Genomic DNA, 24196 nt, shown 5'->3' with positions numbered 1-24196 from the left:
TTTCTGTCTCTGAGTGTTAGGTAAGCAAACAAGGTTGTTTTTATTTATATCCTTGGAATCTTGCAATAATGCACGTTGCTTCTGGTAATTTTTTGGTAACTTGCTCCTGCAGAAAAAATTGCCCATAGTCAGAGAAGCACTGTCCCTGCCTCCTCTGTCACCCCCAAAATGAAGCTTTTTTTGAGAAACCGCCCAGGCAAGAAAGGGAACCAAATGACCAATACCCAGCTATAATGCTGACTTTCAGTGAGCACAAATGTCCTAATAAATGCACATATAAATATAATTTAGACATGTAAGAATATGAGTTTTTAAGTCATTGTGCGCTACATACGAATTTAGAATTGTAAACCTCAAGGGCGCTAGGATTAAGTTTATAGCTATCAAATAATTTAAAAATTATATTTACAAAATTATAGCCATAATAATCATTCTCATTTTACTTACCTTAGCTTGGATATCTAGTTCCAGATATTTATTCAAAATCTTCTCTGATTCAGAACAGGTGGAACCGACATTCATTGCATTAGAAAGTACTGGACTGATTTTCTGAATTGACATTTCCACCTTTAGGAGTGAATAATATATGGCAGTCTTAGTAATATATTTTTGCATATATGTACACATATATGTCAGGAAGATAAATATTATTTTATAGATTCTCGTTATACTTGAAATATATTTTACCAATATTAATCTAATATAGTTTTCAATATTCAGAATTTCATATTTTAATAATGCTGCTCTTCACAGGAGGTAATACTTGTGGCCCACCAACAAAGGTTATATGTGGAAAGGTATTTCTTTTATTAGCAGCTGTGAGATATAAGCAATCATCCACATCCTCTAAGAACTTATCTATATTACCTATGAAGGATAATGCACTTGCTAACACATCAACAGAGATGAATTTATCTGTGAGTGGAATGGGACCCAATTTACAGGCACATTTTAAAGGCAAGATCCAGAGCATGAGCATTGCAGTATTTTGGGAAGAGGGACTCTAGGGAAGCACCAAACCCTGGACATGTCATAGTAAAACACAGGGGCATACTTAGGACATTTAATTGATGAGCTTCGAGGACTACGATTTGATCCTCAGTGGACATGAATCATTGACTAAAATGACCCTTGAAAGGCTCTGTTCCATTCAAGTTACATGCTTTGTCCCATTGCTCTAACTCCAGTCCATACTCCCCAGACTCAAATTGACTCCGAATTGGCAATAGGACATACTTGGCAATAGGACAGCAGCTGAGGTCCTACTGTTCCACCACCACCAAATTAGCTTGGTTCTCAAGCTCCAGGGGATGCAGCACCATAGCTGCCACCATATTTGGAAACTCCCTGAACCCAGGCACCAGAACGAGGATAAAATTCCCAAGTTTCTGATTAATAACAGGTGAGGAGGCAATTTAAATACAGACATTGATATTTAATGTCCTCTCCAGTGAAGGGTACTAACTCTATTCATGTAAGTTCAGGCACATAAGTCCATCGTATCAAATGAAAACATCATTGAAAATTTGAGACCCAGCCTCTACAGCAAGATTCATTAGCATCAATGCCATTGAGATATTACTAGTTTTGCTGAAGATAAATAATTTTTTTATTTAGTCAAATTGCAGCTCCTTAGTTTTATTCCCCTTTGGAAACAGGAAGTAAAATTCTTCCATATGAAGCCATCATGTTCACTTTGCAGAGAGGATTTTCACATGTATGTTTATATGCAGAATGACTGTGTTGCCTTGCAGTGGTCTAGTTCAATAAAATATAACAATGGCAATTTATTCCTTGAAAAACCTAAAACTCATAATATTTGGTATCTGTCTATATATCAATCTATCTACCTATCTATAGTCCTGGTGTTGTATGTACCAAGGTAACAGAAACCTGTGCATATTTGAACCACGCTCAGAACGATGCACATGAAAGATCCACTCTATTCCCATATGTACTTGGTTCAGTTAACACAGTACTGTGCAAAGCGGGAACTGCCTTTGTGTATATACCTTCAGGCCAGAGGCGCAGACAGGCTACCTGGGTCAGGGATGGTTGATGAACAATAGTGAATTACAACCCTGTCTAGTTCAATTAAAGGACCCAATGTGGAACATAAGGGCAGCCTAAGGAGACATGCCCCTGTCCTCCCACCATGCCCACATACTGCCCTACCATACCATCTATTATCACCAACTTAGATGTTTAAGTTTTAGTTGATGAAACTACCTTCCGTAGGTAACCCTCCACTGAGGCTGTTAGTTGTTGTTTCTTAAGAGCATATTCCTTGTGCGCTGAACACTGTTCAGTCAGATGATTCACTCGTCTCTTAATGCACCCCATCATCTCGTGGATGCCAGACACCTGAGAGCTGAACAGAGCAAACCAGCTGTTAATTCACTCTACCCCAATATAGAACACAGAATATTTGAAAACAGATCTGCTTTCATGTTAGGTAGGCGTTGGTAAAAGGCATCAGCTTTAGGATAATAGAAGTTAAGTAGCTATCATCTCGGTATAGCAGAAAGCAAAAACAAATTATATTCTTTTGTTTTGTCAGTCAGTCCTGAGGGAAAAGGTGAGTTATGGGTTTTTGCAACAAGGTCTAATCTTCTTTTCTAAAGGCTTACTTTTTAATATTTCTGTAGGATATTTTGAAAACCTGATGGCAAAGCCACAGTGTGTTTACCACGACTTTTCCTTAGGGTGTTATTTAAAAACTTCATTTATCGAAGGATGCTCTTTGAATAGAAATGTGGATCAGCCAATTAACAAAGCATTTACTAATCCAATGGCATAAAATATTTATATAACACTAAGGTCCTTGTTCTCAATGATTATGAATGCTCAAGGCTGTATTCATTAGATGAAAACCAAGTTATCACCAACAATTAGAAATCAAATATACTTGTTGATAAAAAAAAGAAGCCAAGCCTCCCATTATCATCTTTTTGCCTGTGCTTGCCTCATGAGACAAAGAAAAGTGACATGAGAGCTCCTGCAACAAAAATGCCTCTAAAACAATGCATGAACTTCGAGTTGGACCCTACCTCTAGTCCAAAGATATCTTAACAAGTTTCCTAATATTGTTGATGGAATGAACACTTTTAAATTTTCCAACCTATCCCTAAGACTATTTAAGAAGTTGATGTCTTTCATTTCCCCTCAGTCATTTCCTTCGCATACTGTATTAATAAAGATTAACATGATAGCCCTTAAATTTAATTACCGAGAGTTTAAAAAGAGCTCAGAACAAGGTACAGGTTTCATTTTACCTCAAAATAATTAATTGATGACTCTGTAAAAATGAATTTAATTAGTAATGAAATGAGGGCAAGATCCTAAAGGACTGAGAGGTAAAATAACCTCACTGGAGTGATGACGAGGCCACTACAGAGCTGGAAAACGCTGAGGTGTGTCTTGTGGACCACAGGAGTCTCAGATACGTTTAATTGGAGGAAAATATGAAACCACTATGAGTAATCTTATTCCTGACACATAATGTTTCACAGATGTTACATTTTAAACATTTAGTTTTGCATTTTAATACGTATAGACAGTGAAGAATATAATCAAGACATCAGGAGATTCTTCTCATTTATCATTAAGAAATTGTTCTTAATAACACTAAATTCCATAATTCTACAGAAGCAGTGTATTGGTAATATGAATTGTATTTTGACTAGGCGTTAGACTTTGAAATATTGTATGCTCAAAAGGCATTTAAAAGCCCAGTTTTCCTGTATACTTTAGGCTCCAAGTTTTCTGCAGAATAAGGAAACCTGGAATGAGAAAAATAAATTGAATAAGGGGCATTGTGGAAAGAAGGTACAGAGAACAAAGGTTGTGAAAGGAAATGGGCAAACACATACAGAAGAAATATAGCTGAAAGTGGCAGAAAATGCCATTACTAAAATAAAAGGAATTTGGAAATGATTAATACAATTAAGAAAGAAAAGCCAAGATAAAAGGTGCCCACTCCCACCTCTGAGCTGCCCTGTGTGGTCCTACCCCAAATGCCCTCGGCGTCCATTCCAGTTAGGGGCTATTTTACCAACTAAACTTAGAATACAGGCCTCCCTGGTCCCAAGAAGCTGTAGCTTGGAGGGGAGTCCAAATTCTGAATAGGGTACTCCCTGGGGGGAAACTAGATCTCAGTAACCAGCTCCAGCCAAGCCTCTTGATTCCTGTTCACATTACGCTTTATTCCCTGGCCTTCTCCAAAAAATAAGACTGTTAGCCGGCTTCTTGCAGTTATCTATAAGTCCTAGCCATGATGTCTCAGGTATCAGAAGTACCAGAACTCAGACCCACTCTCTGACTCTCACCTGAACTTGCTCTAGCATCTCCTCCCCCTCCCAAATTTCCCACTTGAATCCCTACTTTGTCGTAATTATGATGCTCTAATTCAACACTCACACTAACCCCAGCCTCCTCTTTGGCTATTTGAATCTAAAATGAACTCTCTTTCTAAAATGGTATCACTCGATTGTACAGTGTCATGGGAAATATAGATTATAGATGCACACTTCTTATAAATTTGCATATAGTCATAATAATAGCTACTATTTAATACATTCTTGCACCAAACATGCCACTGTGTTAAGTGCAATAGACGCATTATTTGATAGACTCCTTAAAATAACTTTGTGAAGTGTCAGAAAAGCAGCAATAACTTCAATTTTTAGCCAATGAAACTGAGCCTTCACAGGTGACATAACTTGCCCTAGAGACACACATCTAATAAGTAGCAAAGACTTGATTTAATGTCAAGTCTCTCTGCTACCTGAATAGATAGACTTAATATACTTAACAATTTTATTGAATTAATGATTAGTTATACATCTTACCTTCAGGAAATTTAAGGAAAAACAGATTACATTGGTTTAGTTTTTACCATAAAATGCCATAACTACAACTAATAAAAACAGTCATTGAGCTCTTACTGTGATAAGGCACCATTCTTAATGTTTTAAGTAGTCTCTTTTCTAATCCTCATAACAACCCTATGAGCTGAGTAGGACTGTTATCCCCATTTCGTAGATGAGTAGACTGAGGAACACAGAGAGTCTCAGTAACTGGCCCAGATCTGAAATGGCTGACATCTGATCTCAGAGTTCACATTCTACACCTCATAGTGCTTTTTCTGGGTCTATGACACATGACTTGGGGTAGGCAGTATTTTCTCCTCTAAAATTTCACTTTGCCTTGAGTTGAGTGTTCTTGGCTGTCGTAGAATCAGGGGTGGCCTAGCTGACATGCTCTTTTGAAACCTGGCTTTTCCAGGTAATGCAATGCCTGCTGCAGTTTTCCAAGTGGCCACTAGAGGGTCATGGTAGCTTGTTCAAATTACATCCTGTCTTGAAGGTCCCTCCAGCACAAAAAACAGGTAAACAAAACCAAACCAAGCATTCCTTCCATAAAAATGTTGCTTTTTAAAGAACCTACAATTTTAACTTAGGTGAATTACAACCAACCATATAGGATATCTCTATCTCTCTCTGTTTTTCAGTAACCTTGTAGATTCTGTCTCATTTTGTGGTGATTTATGCCTTATTATGTGTATCTATTGCGTTGTAAATTCTTTGAGGGAAATAAATGGTGTCCTATTTATTCTTATATCCCTTGTAGCCCTGAACACACAGCCTTTTAAGTAGTCGAATATCAATGCCCATTTTCAAATAAAATAAAATAGTCTCTGGTCATTATTTAAGGGAAGAATACACATAGATTTAAAGATTGAGAAGAACATACGCACAGTTACCATATTTGGAATGTCATAGTAACAGTGTCCAGCAGTTTTAAACAATGATGACTTGCACTTTCACCACTTGTAGAAGTTTTAGGCTATCCAAAGACTGCCCAATTTCTTCTTTGGTATGCTTTGGCATTTATAGTTAGGTTAAACCAAAATTATCATGTGTAGTTTGATACTTCCTTCTATTTAAAGCTTTAGAGGGACAAACTGAACTGCCTTGTCATTCTGTGCATCATTGCCCGTCCTGTGGGTACTCCATTCTCACATGTGGCTTAGATCCTTTTCTCGGGAAGAGAAGTTTCCATTCATCTTGGTTACTCTAGCCAGTTCCCATTTCCCTCTCTCTATGCCCTTATAACTTGGTCATCTCTGTCTGATTGGGCAGTAACCAGTTCCTTTTCTCTGATTCCCAATTGGAAGATATCCATCACATTCCCAGTCCTAGGGCTTTTTCTATTTCTTCTTAGTGACATCCTAATCTGCAGGTTACATTCAGCCCTGATTCCATCCTTTTCCATTAGAAACTTTATACGGTGATACCAGACTTCTCTTTTGAAAGTTCTAAAACATTTTAAAACCTGCATAGCATGCATATTGACAGTTTCCTCAGCACCTGAATGGCAGGTGGTCTGATCAAAGGAAAGGTATGACCCCACTCTTTGCCAGCAATTCTTACATGAACTGAAAATAAATTAATAGAATCTCATCAGTCTTCCAGAAATGAGTCCTATTACTTTACAATCTTATTAAATTAATGATGAAACTTGGTTGAACCAAAAACGTGGTGCCCTGTCATTTTGTTCTGATTTGGAAGCAACACTGCCCATGTGCAGTCTGATTGGGTGGGAGAGGGGCTAACAATGGGCTAGACTTCTAGCTCTAACAGTCTGTGGCTCTGTGATTTGCATTGGAAATATTGATTGACCTTTGGGCCGTCTCTGTAAAAATGGATTAGAGGATGCCTGTCTGTAGTGTGAACATGCGGTACATCAGATTATTCCTGATGTTGACTTTGACTTTTCCAAGCATCACAGACTGAAGGCTTCTTCAGGCATTTGTTAGAAACTCCAAATGAGAACATTCTCTCCCTTACTCATTCAGCCAATAGAGGGGAGTGGAGGAGGAAGAAAAATAATTACTTTTTTTGTTTCTCAAAGAGCAGAAAATTTGGTTCAAGAATAGGCTGTTCTATTTACTGTATGGAAGCAGTTGCCTTATCTTTGCATTTGTTGTAAATTGGGGCTGGAGGAGGGGAGCAAATTCCAATGTTAATGTGTTCTAATGATCATTTCTGAAGAATGGTAAGTTGCTTTCAAACCTTTCATAAATTACTATTGTCAGCCCATCTGGATTAGGAGCTGAACCAGATGGTAAGCACTTGACAGCTTACTCTGTCTCATTGGGAGAGATTAGCTGACCATATTTTTCTTTTTGTCTCTGGACAAATCATACTTTGAAGATGGAAAAAAAATCTTCCTTATCTTTAGCTTGCTGCTTCTTTTAACAGGAACCTGAAGAGTGTCTTTTTATGTTTATGGTTGTCTTTATTTTTGAGGAAACAACTGCTGCTCTCTAGTTTTCATCCCCACTTTGAAAAAGTGCCATTTATACTGTAGAGGTGAAGTGCCTACGTTTCTACAATAAATTTGATTCTTATTTAAGTTATATAATTTGAAAATCTCTCCCACCAAACATATCTGTCTCTCTCTCTCTCTCTCTCTCTCTCTCACACACACACACACACACACACACACAATCTTTTATGTATAGATAACAAAGTAGAAACAGAAAGCAGTAAGTGTGGCTGAAGCTACAGGGCACCTGAGTTCTTGTTCAGATGCATGTAGAGATGGCCAGAAGTTCCATTTCTGTGAGGCCATAGAGACCAACATATATGTTCTATTTGAAGGGTGCCATTGCTAGGATTCTTCCTGAAATCAGTAGCAGAGCTGAAATTCTCCACCCTCATTAGGGGAGGTTGAAAATACTGCAGCCAACTGCTATATCCATGGGGGCCATGGAATCAAACATGGCGAGCCATCAAGAACCACATCAAGCCCTCTTCTGGTTTTCTGACTGCATCTTCAAGAGCCAGAATATCTCTATAGACGTTTGTGTGACCCTGATCAAATAACAGAAGGACATTTTATGCTGGACTGAAGGTACTATGAGTCCAGGTGGTCACTGCAAAGCTGCTAAGGAGGAAAGAGCAAAGAGAGAAGAAAGTAAGCAAAAGAAAGTCAAAGAAAAAAACCCTCCCACTCCAAATGAGAGTGCAATCCAAAATCTCAAAACACATGAGGAAAAGCAAATCCAAGATACATTCAACAACCAAGAGATAAATGTACTCCATTTGTAAAGAAAATAAGTACAGCAATCTGACAATGACTTTAAAGTAGATGCCTCAGATCGTCAGAGAGATTAAAAAAACCAACACCCACAATAAAAGACCAAGAAACTTTGAAACAAAAACAGTCAGAAATAAAGCAAAATTTGATACAAAAAAATTAGAAATCACAGAAATGAAAACAATATATTTTCTAAAATAAGAAATCAATGAATGAAAACAAAGGGGAAATTGACAAAAGAGAAAAGAGCCTGAGGACCCAGGGAGAATGCAACATGAGGAGTTAAAATAGTGAAAAAAAAAACAAAGACAGGTAAGAGACTGGAAAGAGACCAAGAGGCTCCAACATTCTTCTAATAGAAGGTGGAGGAGAAGAGAAAAAAAGGTAATGGCAGAAAAGTAATATTTAAAAAGATAATTGCTGAAATTTTCTCATAATTTGCGACATCGTACTGAGATTAAAAGGGCACAGCAAGAGCTAAACAGATAAATGCCCACATTTGAGATTATTTGGAAAACATAAAAATATCTTTTAATGTATTTCCTTCCAAAAAGACTTTCTTTTTGGCAATCCCCTGGCCCTCCTCGCCTACTCCACCCCACATTAGTATTATGCCATATAGAGAACTCGGGCCCCACTTGTACCTACTTACTGTTATATTGTGAGGATACTCTGTCTTAAAATATTCTTCAAAACACCATTTGATAGGGACTTAGAATATTCCATTATGTGCTTTCCCTTAAACTATTCAAACATTTCCCTAGTTTCTACAAATATTTAGGTGGTTTTCGGATTTGCACTATTATAAATAGCACTGTGATCAGCGTCTTGTTAATAAATATGTCCCCTCACATCTGTTTCTGTCTCTTTTCTTTGTCCTCTTCTCCCTAAACCCTGTAATATGAGAGGACTCCTCAACCACCCAGGGCAGGGATTTCTGCCTCTTTAGTCAGCCTTCCTCTGGAGGTTCTGTGGATCCAGATCTTTTTACTCTGGGATCTTTGCTACTTCACGTCACATCATCAGCATTATAAATGAATACATTCATATTGCAGTGGTAAAGATACTTTATGAGAATCTAGTGTAGTTACTCCTGGATTTAATGGAAAGTCTGAGCTTTTGGTACTTTTCATACTAAAGAGTTTTAGAATGATAAAATCTTTAACAGTGTTAACAAGCCAAGATTGCAGTTATGACATTCACCCAGCCTCTAAAAAGAACAGCTTAATATAGACATGAAAATATTTGGAAAGTGGCTGGGTTAAGACTGTCAAAAGAACTCAACTTTGTAATTTCCTAAATTTCACTATCTGACATTTACCATCTAAATGCATCATCAAACTCTTTTAAAAGCAGTTATTTTTAAGTTCTTAAATGCTTAGTACAGTTCATATAAAATGCAGGCATAGACAAATCTACTAGGCAAAGGAAATGTGTTTGCTTTGCTGGAGAATGGAGATTGTTTTTGTTTGTTAAGATCTTTGTAAATATTTTCATTATGATAAGGGCTTTCCTTCAATGTCATGCCAACCCCTTAACATTTCAAATCAAGTCACCCAGTATGTAATACTAGAGTAATGTAATACTAAGCTAAGGAAGGTAAAAAGAGGTTTCTTGGGTGGTTTCAGCCCTGGGGTGATATCGTAGTCTGAATGAGGACATGATACTGTCACAAATGAAATAACTAAAGAGTGATTCAGCCCAGCACAGAATGAAAAGTGAAGCCATGAGATAGACATGACAAATAAAAAGGAATTCAAATAAACTATTATGTGGTAGGTATTGATTCAGCTCATCTCGGCTTGAAGATGTAGACCCCATCTCAGCCTACCAAATACAGCAACTGTTCATAGCCCTCTCAGATTTCACCCTTTCACCTGGCCTGTCCTGATCTCAGACTTTAGGATTGTGTCTCCCATCTCTGAAGAAGTGACCCTAACATCTACTGTACTCATGGTCCCCTCATGCGTGGAGCACACTTCCTTGATGTGCTGCTCCCTGACTGGACATGGGACAGGTTCAGGGGATTTGGGGTCAGTTTTATATGGCTTTGATCGTCCCTGAGGCCTGGTGCTGCTATGTCATATAAGATGCTCATATGTACATTTAATAACTTCTGAAATGAACTGAAAGAAAGAAAAACTTTGCAGAGAAGTTGGGACTTGAGCTGAAGCTAGAAGTTGGAGTAAATTTTCAGTGCACAAAAATATACATTTTTTAATACATTTTTTAAAAAGGATCCATGTTCATTTAGCCACAGGCTTTTTGTTATTGATTAAAGCTGAATGAAAGGAGTAGAAAGACAAAAAGCTAGCAACCTAATAGTAGTTCAGATCAGCCCTTAAGTACTCACACAACCTCTTACTGCAAGGTTACAGGCAATAGGGCAAGTTATTAAAACTCTCTGTGCCCCAGTTTCCTCATCTGCACAACAGGGACAATGATAATAGTAGTACCCATTTCACAGGGTGGTTTTGAGGATTAAATTAATTTATGTCTAGAGCACAGACGTGTTTGCCATTATTGCTAACGAGTCATTGAGCACAGTGTACCTCCCCCTCACTTTGTAGTCTTGTCTGACACCCCTTCTCCCCCTGCCACCCCCTCCTCCAGTCACACCACCCCTGTCTCTGTGGCACCCTTACTATTGCTCTGCCTGGTCCACTCACCTCTCGGCTGCTTACAGGGTAATCCCCTTTGTTCTTAGAGAGTCTTTCTCTGACTACAATGTCTAAAATGATCTCCTGCTCAGTCACTCTATCTCATTTCCCTTTTATATTTTTTCATAGTACTCATTCCTGGGTAAGAGCATCTTAGGTATTTGATTTATTTGTTGGCTATTTCTTACCACCAGAATAGCATAATCACCATGAAGATGGACACTTCACCTGTCACATTCGATGCCTGGGAACATCTGATTTACAAAAGATGCTCAATAAATATTTCTGAATAAACAAATGAAGAAATGGATCATGTTCTGTCCAAAAAGTTCATAACCATGCACAATATTAACCAAAGGAAGTAGCAGTAACCAATGCAAATGAAAATTGTGGGAAAAGAAAGCAAAATCCAATTAACTCCTGTTTTATGTCTCTATAAAATATGAAAATATGAAGACCTACATTAAGAAGGCAGGAAGTGTTGGATCAAAACAGATAAGTGTTAAAGTTATACCAAAGCAAAATATTCAGTTAGGATAAGGCATATAAGCTTAAATCTACCATGATGAGGTAGAATGAAAACTTATACAGTCCTTTAGGCAGGTGTAGAAATTGAGTTAAGTCTGAAGCAAGTTTATTTGTAAATTATATAAGTTAATTTTAGCAAACGGGAAAGGCAAATGAATACTTCACAAGGTAGCCTGGTCTTGCTGGGTTTTTGTATGTTTTTCAGCTCTGAATTGGTAACTGAACTGAGAGAAAAAAAGGAGGTCCCTCATTTTTGTCCCATTATAGAAAACTTTACCTTCACACAAGGTCCTGGACCCAGCACTTCCAATCACCACAGATTCCTGTGTCTTAATAAATCCAAACTTCTGCTTGGTAGCAGGCCATCTTTGGTTTTTCTTTAGACTTGGTTCTCAAGGATGATGCTTAGGGAGAGATGAGGAAGGCTGGAAGCCAGGGGCTTTTAACCTCACTATAAGTCTTAGTTTGGCCATTTCTATGATTTAAGTATGTTTCGTCCCCACCAAAACTCCTGTGGAGGCTTGGTTCTCAATGAGGTGGTGTTGGGAGGTGGTGTCTTCAAGAGGTAAATAACATGGTCATTAAGATGGATTAACGTATTTTTCATAAGTCTGGGTTAGTTCTCTCAGGAATAGATTAGTTCCCACTAGAGCAGGTTGTTATAAAGCAAGGCTGCCTCTTGTGTTTTGCCTTTTTTTCATACATAACTGGTTTCCTTCCAGTTTTCCATCATGTTAGGAGGCAGCATGAGGTTCTTACCAGAAGCTGACCAGATGTGGCCACCAAATCTTGGCCCTCCAGCCTCCAGAATCATGAGCTAGATAAACTTCTTTCCTTTACATACTACCAGTCTCAGATATTCTTCTACAGCAACAGAAAATGGACTGAGACAACTGTTATTGCATACACTTTTAGGCATCATAAAGAATGCACTAAAATGCCTTTAAAATTAAAGTGGTTATGTGACAGATACTGTACTCCAAAAAGATAACAACTATTTAATAATGACTCAGAATTATCATCAGATTAAATGCAGGAAATAGAAAAGGCAAGAAAACATGTAAATAACCACAATTTGCTTTGTGAAGCTGCTCAAACTTCAAATGTATTTGATTGCATGATAGTAAAACAGTGTAGGCCTGTTCCTAATAAAGTAGTAATTACCGAACAGTAACGAAAATGTCTCAGATTTACTAAGGAAGCTTCATCTCAGATAAATGTAAACTTCTGAGGTCCTATTTTTTGACTAACAGAAAAAAAAAATCAGATCAAAGGGACTCTGAGATTCCTACCTGCCCCAATACTAAATTAAGCCTTTTATTACATTAAGGTGTTTATCTTCCCTATTTCAAATATTACCTTTCCAGTTAGTGAAAATGAATACAGTTTGATACAACTGACTGCGCTGTAATCATTTGAAACAACCATATTACCCTCAGTATTTTTTTAAGCTCTTTATATAGAAAGTAAAAAAGTATAGTTATACACCATATAACATTTCAATCAACAATGGTGCTCCCACAAGATTATAATGCTGTGCTTTTACTGTACTTTTTCTATGTTTAGATACACAAATACCACTGTGTTTCATTTGCCTATAATATTCAATACAGTAACATGCTGTGCAAGTCTGCAGCCCGGGAACAACAGGCTAGCTTAGCTATGTAGTAGGCTATACCATGTCTAAGTATGTGTAGGTGTGTGTGTAAGATGTGTGTAAGTGCACTCTATGATGTTCACACAACAGCAAAATCACGTAAGACTCATTTCTCCGAATGCATCCTCACTGTTAAACGATGTATCACTGTACTTGTTTATTAAGCCCTCTCTATGTGCTGACGGTGGTGCACATAGACAGGGCTCAACAAACAAGTGAGTTTGTGCTCAACTGGTGGTGCTGTCTCATTCAATTTTTTAAAAAACTCTCTAAAATGTATATCTTCATTTTACAAAGGGAAAACTGAGATTCAGAGAAATTAAGTTTAAATGTCATGGCATTGTTTTGGCACTCAGAATGTATGAATTAAAATTCCTTTAGCATGAAGTCTTGGGTTTCTTATCCATACCAGGTTTTTGGTGTCTGGTAATAGAAACCTTAATATATTGTGTCCCATGAGTGTGGCTGGCACTCAGAAGTCTCAGAAGCTACTGTGATGTTCAGCAATATCTGTTTTGTTCTGTTGAAATTTACATTGATTTCCATTGCCAGCATTCTAAACTCCATCTTCACCCCAGCAGTGGCTGCAACTTGAAATATTATCCTTACATTCTATTTCTTTCCTGTGATGGTAACTCAGTTCATTGAGCACATAAATTATTAGATGAGGAAAGGGAGCAAATCCCAAACAGAATACATGGGATTGAGGTCAATAGCAACGTATGGCTCTAGTTTGCAACTGACAGTCTAATGCATTTCAGTTCAATTTTTAATGGGTTTTTATTCTACATCTACCTTCTGAATCCAAAAATGTCCTTTGCCAAGAAACAATTTTATTTTATCTTCAGCTCCTCCTGCAAAATGAAGATAGTATTGATTTATAAAATATAAAATCTTGAGGAAACCAAATGCTTTGGAACTACAATGTTGACAGAAACTATATTGCTAAAGATTTTCTTAAACCCACTTACCTAAGCATTAATTCAAGCTTTTTGAAATGGTACCTAATTATTTCTTCTTCTATTGAAACCAGTCTGCATCACGAAAAACAGGATTGTAGCTGTCTCTTTGAAAAATGATAATTATGTTAAAATTAAGACCAAAAAGAGCAAAAGAGGTAAAAAGAAAACTGGTATGGATAAGGAAACTAAGACTAGTATCAAGGGAGTTTAATTTCATACATGTGGAGTGTCAAAAACAATGCCATGACATTTAAACTTAACTTCTCTCAATCTCAGTTTCCCATTTATGAAATGAAGATGTCTATTTCATAGAGTTTTTTGTTTGTTTGTTTTTTGTAGTTGAATGAGACAGCACCACTCTTGGCACATAAAGAAGCAAATAAACATATCAGCCATTACAAAATGATGGCTAAAAATAGTCAATAAAACCTCAAACATAGAATGTATATAAAATAAAAGCAGCTTTCCTCTTATATGTAAGTTTTGAAAACAAAGAATTACTGATTAGAGCAAACAGGATAAAATTCAGCAGTAAAAAGTTGTGACTACTTTTCTAACTCCAGGAGTTAAGTATCAAAACTGAATCGGGAACTTCAGTTTCTGGTCAAGAGGCAGGGACTGGATTTACCCTCATATCTTAACCAACTAGAAGAACAAGTACAGGAACAACGGTTTTCAGACACGGAACAATTAGTAGCACAGGGCAGTGATGGGTTAGAGAAGGAAAATACATGAGATGAGCCTTATGATTGCACTAGTTTACTGCCTGGAAGGTAGTTTTTAGATCAAAGCTCAGAGAGGTGGAACCTAAGCAGAGCCCAGAGTTCTTGCTGAGTTGAGAAGACAGGAATCAGGCTTTGAGTCAAGGCATCTCAAATTTGTGGGCAGGGTACCAGACAGGAAGGAGTAACCCACCAACAGAACTCCGGAGATTTGGGCAGAGGTCTTCAGCTACACGGTGATCTCCCCATGCGTGAGAGGAACCTTTCCACAGCCAGGGAACGTGTCACAAGCAAAGAGTAGCCTGACCAGAGAAATAACATCTGTCCGTGCTTGGAGACCCATTTGTTAAACTGAGATTGGAGCATTTTAAAATTATAACTGGAAACCTCACTGCTTAATTCAGTCATCATATGACTCAAATCAATGTCCAACATGTACCCTGATGTCCAACCTTCCACCCCACAGGACATTTTCTGTATTGCTCAAGACATTTATACATTCTGGAAAAGCTGGAAAAGAGGAGAAGGAGGAGTTCCAGTATCCATATTTTGTGCCTGGATGGGAGGGAACACCTTGAAACTCCTGAAGCCTAGTAGACACCCCTATTACCTACTGCATGGCTTGGAGCTAAAGTAAAGAAACTTAGTAAAAAACACAGTTATTCATTTTTCAAAGGGGAGAATCCCTTGTCTTCATAGTCTCAACTTTTTGGCTTTTATTGGAAGACCTTGGATTATTTCTAATCTTAGTTGTGCATGGTCCTGTAGCAAATATCAGAAATGCTGGGTTAAATACCTCTGTCCAGATTCAGACTGTCTTCTGGAAAGAATGTTCCCCAAACCCAAAGTTACCAAATCAACACCTTTAAACACGTCTAAAATAGAACAGAACAGGGATTTAAACAGAAATAAAATGATTTTTATCACATTTCACCTATTTCATGGTTCTTCAAACTGAATGTCTTTGAGTTTCAAGGAGATTGTAGACATGGAAGGTGAAAAACTGGGTTTAACCCATCTATAATATATATTTTTTTGTCTCTGTCAAAAATGTAAGCCCTGCTTTCATTTCTTCCTGGTCAATATGCGTTCCACTATCTGCTCCGTCATTTCCTCTTTGTCTTCCAATCCCTGGTCTTTCCCGTACTTTCCTACTGCATTCTCTCTCTCTTTCTCAAGGTCTTTCTCTCTCTTCATACCCACTAAGCTCAACACTGATGCATTCACCAAATGTGCTCATAAAACAGGCCCACCTAGAGCACTGTTCAAAAACATGGAGTCTGGTGCCCATGCCGTTGGATTAATAATTGTCACTGTTTACTTAGGGTTTTGCATGGTGAGCCACCAAGGTCTAACTGGAAGGAAATTCTGGTATTTTATTTTCTTCCAGTAAGAGAAAAAAGGGACAGGATAGACTCAAGACTCATGAACCAAAGGGAAGGAGCTATTCCATAAAGATGCTAGGGTTTGAAAAGCCTTGGGAACTAAAGCTCCATTTCTTATTTTGTCCATTTTCTTTCCCCGCCTCAGAAATGAGTAAACAGAAAGCTTTAGCATATGTAAGTCTCCAGGCTTAGAATATGGCCTCACTTCTGGATGAGCAATGGCTGGGTTCAGAATAGCTGTTGATCAAACTTCAACAGATCCTTTTAAGCCATATCATAATGCAGCAAAACATTAGAACCAGAAAAAGACAATCATGCATCTTATTTTTTAGCAGGTTGTGGAAACTGTGAAAAAGCTTGTTACACTGAGAAAGAAATCAACTTTACTCACCTGCAGGAGTCTACTTGGCTGATTAAGGTTTGTCCCTTTTGCAAAGCATCAGCTGTGCAGTCTTTAATTTTTCTATGTAATTCCTCATGCCTCGCTGCCAAAACAGCCAGACTTAAATCCTCTGATTTAAGGAGCTTAAGGTAAGCTTCAACTCTTCCAAGTACATCAAATGCCTGCCAAAGAAAACATACTTTCATTTTCTGCTTTTCTTGTTTAAAATCGACATCAACGTGTACACGAAACACTAGCAATTAAACCAGGCCAAACAATTTATTAGTTTCATTATAACAAAAAACAACCACCTTAATCTTGGAAGATTGTTGGAAAACAGCTGTATAGTTTTTTAGTGTTCCATTTAGGGAAACTGATCATAGCTTAGTTCAGCATAAATAAATGTCAATATCATAAAATCACCAAAATAGTTTACATTGAGAATGCATCTATACAACACAAAGAGTTATAACTGCATAGAATTTGGAGAGTCAGTCTGGTTTATTTTGTGCATTTTATACTGTATACAAATAATAGATGAGTTATTTAAATATATCATGCAGGTTTTTATGGCAAGAATGTTTCTCTAATATTCTTTAGAGGAAATTTCCCAGTAAATTCCACTTTGCTCTTGAAACACTGTAGGAAAATATCCAAGAAATTACGAATGTCCTTTTTTTCTCTTGCTTTTGCAGATATAAGACCTTCAGCCTACTCCATCCAATGCATCCATCTGTCTTCAGAAGAGTTTAGAATTCTGATTTGCAAGTTCTGATGCCTTGCAAAGAGTAAGACCAAGGTAATATTTAGCTTCTGACATGCATAAATAGGATTATGCAGAAAAAACATAGCCTTGCAAACCAAGATATTGTCTTGAGAGAAGATTTTCAAATTCCTTTATTTTCCTCCTTTATTAGCAGATCAACAACCCAGCATGCAGGATTAAGCTTATAGAATTAACATAAAGTAGAGAGGAGTTAGCCACTGGGACATTAAGGCTTAGCTGGTATTAACATGGAGGAGTGTATGATACAAAGGCAATGAAAGAAGACCGTGGGAATATGAGGAGAAAGAGAGAAAGCAGAGTGCAGTCGTCTTTGTAGGTCTCCTGGTATCTCACCTAATGTCTCTAGGAATAATTTCGACCTAGAGAACAAATGGTACATTGAAGAAAATCTGAATGGCATGGGACGTCTTGCCACATTGCCCTTTAGCACTATTGGAAGAAGCCACCTTAGGGAATGTTCCGTACCAATCTGGAAAATAGTCCTAACAGTCAGGCAGGGGCCTTGAAGTGTAGCCTCCCTGGGTTGCTGAGTTGGAAGCCAGTGAGCTTGCCAGGAGCTGACCAGTAGAGCAGGCAGACCCCACAGAAGACCCTAGGTAAGGATCCCAGACCAGAAGAAATGAGAATAGATGGGCTCATGAGTCCAGTACTACTAAGACCTAAAGGAGACCAGGCAAGCAAGGTTGAGCTGATGCTGGGGCAACACAGGTGAAGCCAAATGTAGAGGCTATGGTCATGGAGGTACACAAATGCACTCATGCCCCTGCACCTGCTGCCATCTCAGGGGGTGAGATCTAGTGGTAGAATTGGAACTGGACAAAATTTGAATTTATGAATGAAATCACTCAGTGTCTTACTATTTATGCACTGATATTCTATTTTCCCAGCAATGTTCTCATGTCTCCCATGCTGCAATTCTGTTTATTTAGAATGTTTAAAACAAAATCATTCTCACTTATTTAGCAGCGAAGAGGAAGTTATAACTATATTTTAATATAGTTATATTATAGTTATATAAATATATATATAGTTATATAACTATATTTTAATAAGAACAGACTATGTGCTTGCTTCAATACTGTGTGTTGCACAATTCTTATTCAGTCAATGAATATTGAATGCCTGCTTAGTTCCAGACTCTCCTTAACCGTCCTAAGAGGAAGTAAGAAATTATCCCCAGTATATGACTGGGAAAACAGAGTCTCAGAGAGGTTAAGCAAATTGCAGAAAGTGACACTTCTACCAAGGAGTGGATTTGGGATTTATACCCCATTTCTTGATTCTGAGACCACTGCTCTTAAACCTTGGGCTGTGGTGCCATGTGGCAAAACTTCTTACCTTGGAAGGCTTAAGAAGGAAGGGCTATTTCAGATAAAGTTGTAATTTTGGGTGGAAAAGGAGAGATTTTAAAACTTACTTTTTGTAAGTATGTCTCTGCTTTTCCTTCTTATAGGTTAGAAAAGATACAGAGAAAGGTTGAGAGATTTCTCTTACACTATAGGACTGTAAAAGAAAGAGAATTTAATTAAAGAAACTTTGAACCTGAAGAACTCTTCTTTATCTCTTTTGCTTTCCTGCGGTTGGCAATGGAGCCGAGTGCAACAAAATGTTGATGTTAGAAAAGAAGTTGATTGGTCAGGCACAGTGGCTCATGCCTGTAATCCCAGCACTTTGGGAGGCCAAGGCAGGTGGATCACTTGAGGTCAGGAGTTCAAGACCAGCCTGACGGACATGGTGAAGCCTCATCTCTACTAAAAAAAAAAAAAAAAAATTAGCCAGGTGTGGTGGCACGTGCCTGTAATCCCAGCAACTCTGGAGGCTGAGGCAGGAGAATCACTAGAACCTGGGACGTGGAGGTTGCAGTGAGCTGAGATCATACCACTGCACTCCAGCCTGGGCAACAAGATGAAAGTCCGTCAAGAAAGAAAGAAGAAAGAAAGAAGAAAGAAAGAGAAAAAGGAAGAGAGAGAGAGAGAGAGAGAGGGAAGGAAGGAAGGAAGGAAGGAAGGAAGGAAGGAAGGAAGGAAGGAAGGAAGGAAGGAAGGAAGGAAGGAAGGAAGGAAAGGAGGGAGGGAAAGAAGATGATTTAAGACTTTCTCTATCCTTCCATAACCCATTGAAACATCATTTGCTAATAACCACTGTTTCTGAAAATTTTAAATACATTTTACAATTTGTATTGCTTATTTTGAATAAAGCGGAGTTTGTTATTAATCGAGGGTTTTTTGTTTTGTTTTGTTTTCTGAGACAGACTCTCGCTCTGGCACCAGGCTGGCATGCAGTGGTGCAATCTCAGCTCACTGCAACCTCTGCCTCCTGGGTTCAAGTCATTCTCGTGCCTCAGCCTCCTGAGTAGCTAGGATTATAGGCACACACCACCACACCCAGCTAATTTTTGTATTTTTAGTAGAGATGGGTTTCATCATGTTGGCCGGACTGGTCTTGAACTCCTGACCTTGTGATCTGCCTGTGTTGGCCTCCCAAAGTGCTGGGATTACAGGCGTGAGCCACCACGCCCGGCTGAGGGTTAGTTTTAAAGTCAATGCCTAAAGCAAAAATCTGGCATAGTCAAAATCGTCTTGAACTCCCTTAAATCACCCTTAAAGTTTAACATATGTGAATTAGTGCATATAGTAACTCGGATTCACATTTAGAATTGAGAACCCCTGAGCTACACTAAAGGAAGAAATAAAAGGGAAGTCTGTATGTAAATGTGAGAGCCTTCTCGCCTTTCTTCCCTTAAGATAATTCTCACGTTTTCAGTGTGAATGGAGAAAGAATAGAAAATTCCAAAGTGCTTTTTCTTGCTTACACATTTAACCCCATTTTCTAATATAAAGCCACTATAACCTTAATACATGTCATGATTGTTGTTTTGAGAATTAGGAAGAAAAATATAGAAAAGTAAGTGGGTTTCATGGTAAACATGTAGTAGGTACTTGGAAAATACTGGCTGTTATTCTAAATCTTGATTGATTGAGCCCATCTTTAAAAAGTCAATGAGAAGTGCATGGCCACCTGGTGCCTGTCATTCATCCCACACGGGCTTTTCCTCTGTGGCCCCACTGAACATCTGCCACTCTCAAATCCTCAGGCATTGGTCTCATCTTTATTGGAATTAGATGCTAAAACCACGAGGTCATTGAATGCTTGTGTGGTATCACTCCACCCCCTCCTGAATGTTACAATAAAAGTATTACTTCCTAATAAATGGGAAATAAATTGAAAGACTAAGCGTTCACTAGAAGTAGGGAATGATATACCAAGGACAAAGATAGCCCATAATGAGAATCAAAATAGTCAAATTATCTTCCAGAGCTTTTTCTCAAATGTGTAAGGAAAATATTTACTATAAATTGTTCTATGTATCACACTTAATAGAGCTACAGCAGTAGAAAGGAGGTAAGTGATTTTATTCCTTCATTAGCTCAACAAATACATATGTAGAATACCTATTGGTACGATGGGCTCGATACTGACCTCAATCCTAACCAAACCCTAATAGGAATAATCTATAGACACAGAAATAAGAGTTAAATGTCTGGACTTTAACAGGAAGCTACTTTCAAGAAGACTATACTGTCTGTGATTGTCTGAATTATACACAAAGTTCATCTCTCTTATTCCCATGCAGAATTTGCCAGGTCCATGTGCCAGTTCCAGAAATGAGCTAAGTATCATTGCTCTCACTTGATCTACCCTCAAAATAGAACTGCGTGCTTTACTATTTACCATATCCATAAAGAACCTGATATACTGGATCCAGCCTGGAAAGACTCCCTTTGCTGCACATGCAGTACAGAACATATTATTTCTGGCATTAAGAACACTGTGACCCCCATATAAACTCCTTTGGAAGCAGTGTTTTCCCTTTAGTCTTTTTTCCTTCACATATCTCTCTTTCTTCAAACCTTATATGTGCAAGTCAAATAAAGCTACTATGACTGGATTGGGGAGAAAGGATGTAGGACAAGGGTAATATTTTATCCCTCTGGTTCCTAGCTCTTCTTGACCATTTTATATGTACTATTCAGTTTTTAGGCAGATAAGAAGATGAATCCACTCTGTTTGGCCTTGTTTTGGTAAAGACTAAGGAGTTGCTTGGTGTTTGTTCTTCACAAAACCAATAAAGACCTTTCCTTTTTCACTTGTTTAGTACAGGACCCAAGGCAGCCTGCACCAAATCAAATAGAGATAGTATCAGGACATGACACGTTTCATTCTTTTAAAAATATCAACAAGACGAAATCAAACAAGAGCCGTGAGTCATCTAGCAGAATTCTATCATGCTGTTTCACAAAGGTGTTTAATAAGTAAAGTTGTTTGCTTCTTGATTAATCAATTTGAAGAGAGTCAACATTAAACAGGAACAACAACAGAAAGAAAACAGCAGAACCTAGAAAATTTCCTTCCATGAGTCTAGTGGCTGGAGAGAGTTTCGTTGGAATGCTTGTAACAACCAAAAACACAAAACTCAGCTAAGTGCTGAGTTGAGTCTAATTAGTGCTTCTAATTAGAGCACCAGATTCCATTACCTGTAGAGATTCGAAATTTCCCTTAGGTTCTGTTACAAAGACCAAAAGCTTCAGTTTCCTTTTCTATACATCACCTGAAGAGAACTTCTGGTGGTTCCCTCCCCATATCTGCCCAAGCTTTCAAATGCCATGAAGGCCAGGGTATAGGGGCGATGTGATTTTTAAGCTCCCAATATTTGCTGTCCCTTGCTGCAGCTCCAGCTTATTCCTTGCCTGTCAATGGCAGTTGCTCCTGGACCCCAGGGCTCCCTCCTTGTTCCAGGGTGAATTCATGGTATTAATGAGAGGTATTAAATGCCATTAGCACCTATGGAAGCTTTTGTCTCATAATCTGGAAAGCTGAGAAAACACTGGAATAAAAGAGGTTTGGGATTGAAAGTGGTATGTATCTGAAGCATTTTATAAACAAGGAATGGAGGAAGTTTATGCATTGACCATCTTTGTTCTGAGGAATACAACTAGACCCATTCAATAGCACTTTAGGCAGCTAGTCACTATTTATAATTTCTGGTTTCTTTTCTCTAAGTTGACCTGAATGACTTTAAGATGATCTTGGAAATATTAATATAGAAAATGTCCATTTATAATGTGTTAAGCATTTATTTTTTCACTTAATCAAAAAACACTGAATCTATAGACTATGTACTCAGCTATGTGCTGGGAACGTGAAAATGAACAAAAGCATTACATCACATTAGAGATATAAAGACAAAATAATGGCTAGCACTTAGTGAGTGCTTAGCAGTCCTGTGCTGTAGCCATGTATTAACTTACTTAGCACAATGTCCTTGTAAGGTACCAATAGTACTTCTATTTTACAGGTTATAAAAGCCAGATGCACAGGGAGGTTAAGCGACTGCCCAAGTCATACAGCTAATAAATGTCCAAGATCAGATTCATACACAGGCATCTGGGCTCCAAAATCTACTATTATTTTGGCAAAGTGTCATGCTAGCAAACATTTCTAATTTTCACTTAATACCCTACAATTCCATTTATTTTACACTCCAACTCTATCCAAAAAAGATTGTGTACAATTTATCACCAATTATAAGAACTTTCATTATTGAATGAGACTCTCTGAAGTAGATAAGGATTATTAGACTGATTTTAGAAAAGAGAAAACTCAAGCTCAAAATGTAAATTGATCTGTCACATGGCCAGTCATTTATTCATTCATCCGACAAAAGTTTTTTCAACATATGTGACACACAAAGATTAGGACATCATCTCTCTCTAAGGCATACAGAGAAATAGTATGGAAATGATACAAAATAAGCAATTAGTGCTGCCTGGAGATGCCTCAGAGGAGGCACTGTGTGTAGATGACAAGCCCTTTACACAGCACGACCTGCCTTCTCAGATACGATGCAGAGATGAAGCTTAAAATTTGTGTTCCTTGTATATTAAAGTAATTAAGTTATCTTCTTTCAAAATGGTTAAGTCCCAAGTACCTTGGATCAATATAATCTCCAATGAACAATTTCATGTAGTTGGCCTTGAAACTCTAGAGTTTATAATATTTCACAGCTCTTAGTCTGCTCTAGTTAGTATAAGAATTAGGAAGAAAACTATAGAACTAACCCCACTAACTAGAAGTCAACGTTCTAGCTGTTCTGGTGAACACAAAGTGAAAAGAACCTGTTTCTTACCCTCAAGAAATTTTAATTTAGCCAAAGGAATCTACCCTGAAATAACTGTAATACTAGGCAGAATGTGTTTACCGCCAACAGAGAGATGCAACAATCTGATATTGCACATAGAAGAGAAACCAATTAATACACTCTTAACTTAGAAATTCATTGACAGCTTAGATATGAAAGGTATTCATGAGTGAGGACAATAAAATTGAACAGCTTGATTATCAGACTGTGAGATATGAACTGAGTTGTGAGCCCTCATGAGACACTTAAGATGTTAAAGGTGTTTCTTTTTCTATAATTTTTCTATGATATCTCTATTTTCATAATCGTATGCTAATAACAGCCATACTTATCAAATGCTTGCTGTGGTTTAAATAGCCTGACCTCTGAGCTCTAAAATCAAAGGTTTCTAAACCCAACAGTCATCATTCTCCCAGAGAGAGTACAGGAAGAAGGTAAATTAAGACAACATCTGCTTCTTGTGGTGAGGTTTGCATCATCATTGCTTTTTCAATTCTTAAATATCTCTGCATATTTAAAGACACGTTCAGCATAAAATAGAAACTCCTTCGCATGCTATTCAAAACCCTTCCTGATCTCCCCACCTGTTTCTACCACCTTCGTCTCTTATCACTTTACGTTTACATACTATACTCCTGGCAACTTGAATTATGTTAGGTTCCCCAAACATGGCATGACTTTGTACAATCCAGCCCTTCCTTGACCCTTCTTGCCCCATCCTTTAAAACTTATTTCAGGCCGGGCACAGTGGCTCACGCCTGTAATCCCAACACTTTGGGAGGCTGAGGCAGACGGATCACGAGGTCAG

General features: G+C 38.0%; 1 protein-coding gene across 1 annotated transcript in view; it reads right to left on the bottom strand.

The window, feature by feature from the left end:
- The window catches only part of CCDC141 (coiled-coil domain containing 141), a 207778-nt gene that overhangs the window by 53007 nt on the left and 130575 nt on the right, over window positions 1-24196 (bottom strand). The window contains exons 8-10 of the mRNA XM_010382868.2: window positions 16412-16584; window positions 2230-2371; window positions 448-567 (exon numbers count right to left, since the gene is read on the bottom strand). Of these exons, the coding sequence (XP_010381170.2) occupies window positions 448-567; window positions 2230-2371; window positions 16412-16584 (435 nt within the window). The remainder of the gene's footprint in view (window positions 1-447; window positions 568-2229; window positions 2372-16411; window positions 16585-24196) is intronic.

The sequence above is a fragment of the Rhinopithecus roxellana genome, chromosome 14 (genome assembly GCF_007565055.1).
Source record: "Rhinopithecus roxellana isolate Shanxi Qingling chromosome 14, ASM756505v1, whole genome shotgun sequence".
NCBI lineage: Eukaryota > Metazoa > Chordata > Mammalia > Primates > Cercopithecidae > Rhinopithecus > Rhinopithecus roxellana.
The sequence above is the reverse complement of the archived record's forward strand: the minus strand, read 5'-3'. Positions and strand labels throughout refer to the sequence as shown.